Raw genomic sequence first — 2157 nt, 5'->3', positions numbered from 1 at the left:
GCAGCAGCAGCAGCAGCAGCAGCAGCAGCAGCAGCAGCAGCAGCAGCAGCAGCACGGTGGAAGCTCAAGGGGCCTCCTCTCGGCTGCCCCGCAGCAACCAAAGACAGACAGCTGTTTCACGTTGCGCCCCCAGGCTGCTAGAACAAACTCCTGCTGCTGCTGCTGCTGCTGCTGCTGCTGCTGATGCTGCTGCTGCTGCTGATGTTGCTGCTGCTTGTCCCCAAGTCAGCAGCAGCAACGAAGCAGCAACGCCTTTGCTGCAGGCAGCAGGAGCAGCAGCAATAAAACAAGCAGCAGCAACGCCAGCAGCACCAGCAGCAGCAGCAGCAGCAGAAGCAGCAGCAGAAGCAGCAACAAAAGCAGCAGAACCAGGGGCTGCAGCGGCAGCTGCAGCAGCAGCTGCTGCTGCCGCAGCGGCAGCAGCTGCAGCAGCAGCAGCGGCAGCAGCTGCAGCACCACCATCACCACAATCAGCAGCAGCACCAGCAGCAACTGCCCCGCCACCAGGAGCAGCAGTAGCAGCAGCAGCAGGAACAGCAGCAGTAGCAGCAGAAGCAGCAAGAGCAGCAGCAGCAGCAGCAGCAGCAGCAGGAGTTGATGATGATAGAAGGGTGGGGGGGGGCCGTCTGCTGCCATCCCCTTCCTCTCTGCGGTACTCTTCTCTGCAGCCAGCAGCAGCAGCAGCAGCAGGAGCAGCAGCAGCAGCAGCAGCAGCAGGAGAAGAAGCAGCAGCAGCAGCAACAGCAAGACGAGCTTCATCTGCCTCTGTGCTGCCCCCTGCAAGGACTCCGCTGGAGCATGCGCTGCTGACAGCTGCACAACAGCAGCAGCAGCAGCAGCAGCAGCAACAGCAGCAGCAAAGAAGCAGCAGCCCCGCTGCTTCTGCATGCACTGCAGCAGGAGCAGCAACGACAGAAGCAACGCAGCGGGGCATTCAGCATCTTATCACCCAAGACAATCAGCAGCAGCAGCAGCAGCAACAGCAGCAGCAGCAGCAGCAGCAGGGGTCTGAGGGAGGCAGGGAAGCCCATATTTCTTTGCATGCAGCTGCAGCAGGCGATCTAGCAGCAACAGCAGCAAAAGCAGCAGCAGCTGCAGCAGCTGCAGCAGCTGCAGCAGCACCATCCCCAACGCCGCCAGCAACAGCAGCATCAACCACACCAGCAGCAGCAGCACCAGCAGCAGCAGCAGCGCCAGCAGCAGCAAAGGCAGCAGCTCCAACGGCAACACCAGCAACACCAGCAGCATCAACAACTCCTGCTGCAGCTCCAGCAGCAGCAACAGCACCAGCAGCAGCAACACCAGCAGCAGCAGCAGCACCAGCATCAGCCCCAGGAGCATCAGCAGCATCAACAGCATCAGCACCACCAACAGCAGCACCAGCAGCAGCAGCGGCACCAGCAGCACCACCAGCAGCACCACCACCAGCAGCAGCACCAGCAGCAGCAGCAACACCAGCACCAGCAGCAGCACCAGCAGCAGCAGCACCAGCAGCAGCAGCAGCACCAGCAGCAGCAGCAGCACCAGGAGCAGCACCAGCAGCAGCAGGAGATTTCCCTCCAACCCCAGGACTATGGCATCAGCCTTTGCTGGAGCCTCCATCTCCACTGTCTCAGCAGCAGCAGCAGCAGCAGCAGCAGCAGCAGCAGCAGGAGCAGCAGCAGCAGCAGCAGCAGCAGAAACCGAGTGTTTTATCCCATATAAGAAACCACCGTCTATACAATTCAGATTGTTTAGGATTGCAGCACGAAGACAACAGCAAAAGAAAAGATATAGGGGGGCCCCCAGAAGGGTACTATGGGGGGCCCCCCTATAGTATGGGGGGCCCCCCATCCCCTTCTATTAGTATAGCTCCCTTTTGTTCATCTGTTGGTTGTGCTGCTGCTGCTGCTGCTTCTGCTGCTTCTTCTCTTTCTTCTTTCTCTGCAGGCAAACAAACACCACCAACAACAACAAAAAACAACATACGCGGGGGCCCCCCCTCCTCTCGCTCACACCTATGGCAACACAGAGTACCCTCTTGGAGGGGCCCCCCACCTCATGGGGGCCCCCCACGACCCCGTGGATGTGGGGGCCCCCATGGGGGCCCCCTTGGGGGCCCCCTCCCCCTGGGTGGTATTGGGGGCCCCCGTGGGGGCCCCCTAGGTCCTGGGGGTG

The 2157-nt window shown here is 61.0% G+C and overlaps 1 protein-coding gene across 1 annotated transcript in view; it reads left to right on the top strand.

Moving 5' to 3' along the window:
- The window catches only part of EMH_0039380 (uncharacterized protein), a gene marked incomplete at both ends in the record, with an annotated part of 6648 nt that overhangs the window by 2778 nt on the left and 1713 nt on the right, over positions 1 to 2157 (top strand). Inside the window, one exon of the mRNA XM_013495391.1 lies at positions 134 to 1792. Within this exon, the coding sequence (XP_013350845.1) occupies positions 134 to 1792 (1659 nt within the window). The remainder of the gene's footprint in view (positions 1 to 133; positions 1793 to 2157) is intronic.

Source organism: Eimeria mitis, genomic scaffold, assembly GCF_000499745.2.
Source record: "Eimeria mitis Houghton genomic scaffold, Emh_scaff1551, whole genome shotgun sequence".
Taxonomy (NCBI): Eukaryota; Apicomplexa; class Conoidasida; order Eucoccidiorida; family Eimeriidae; genus Eimeria; species Eimeria mitis.
The sequence above is the reverse complement of the archived record's forward strand: the minus strand, read 5'-3'. Positions and strand labels throughout refer to the sequence as shown.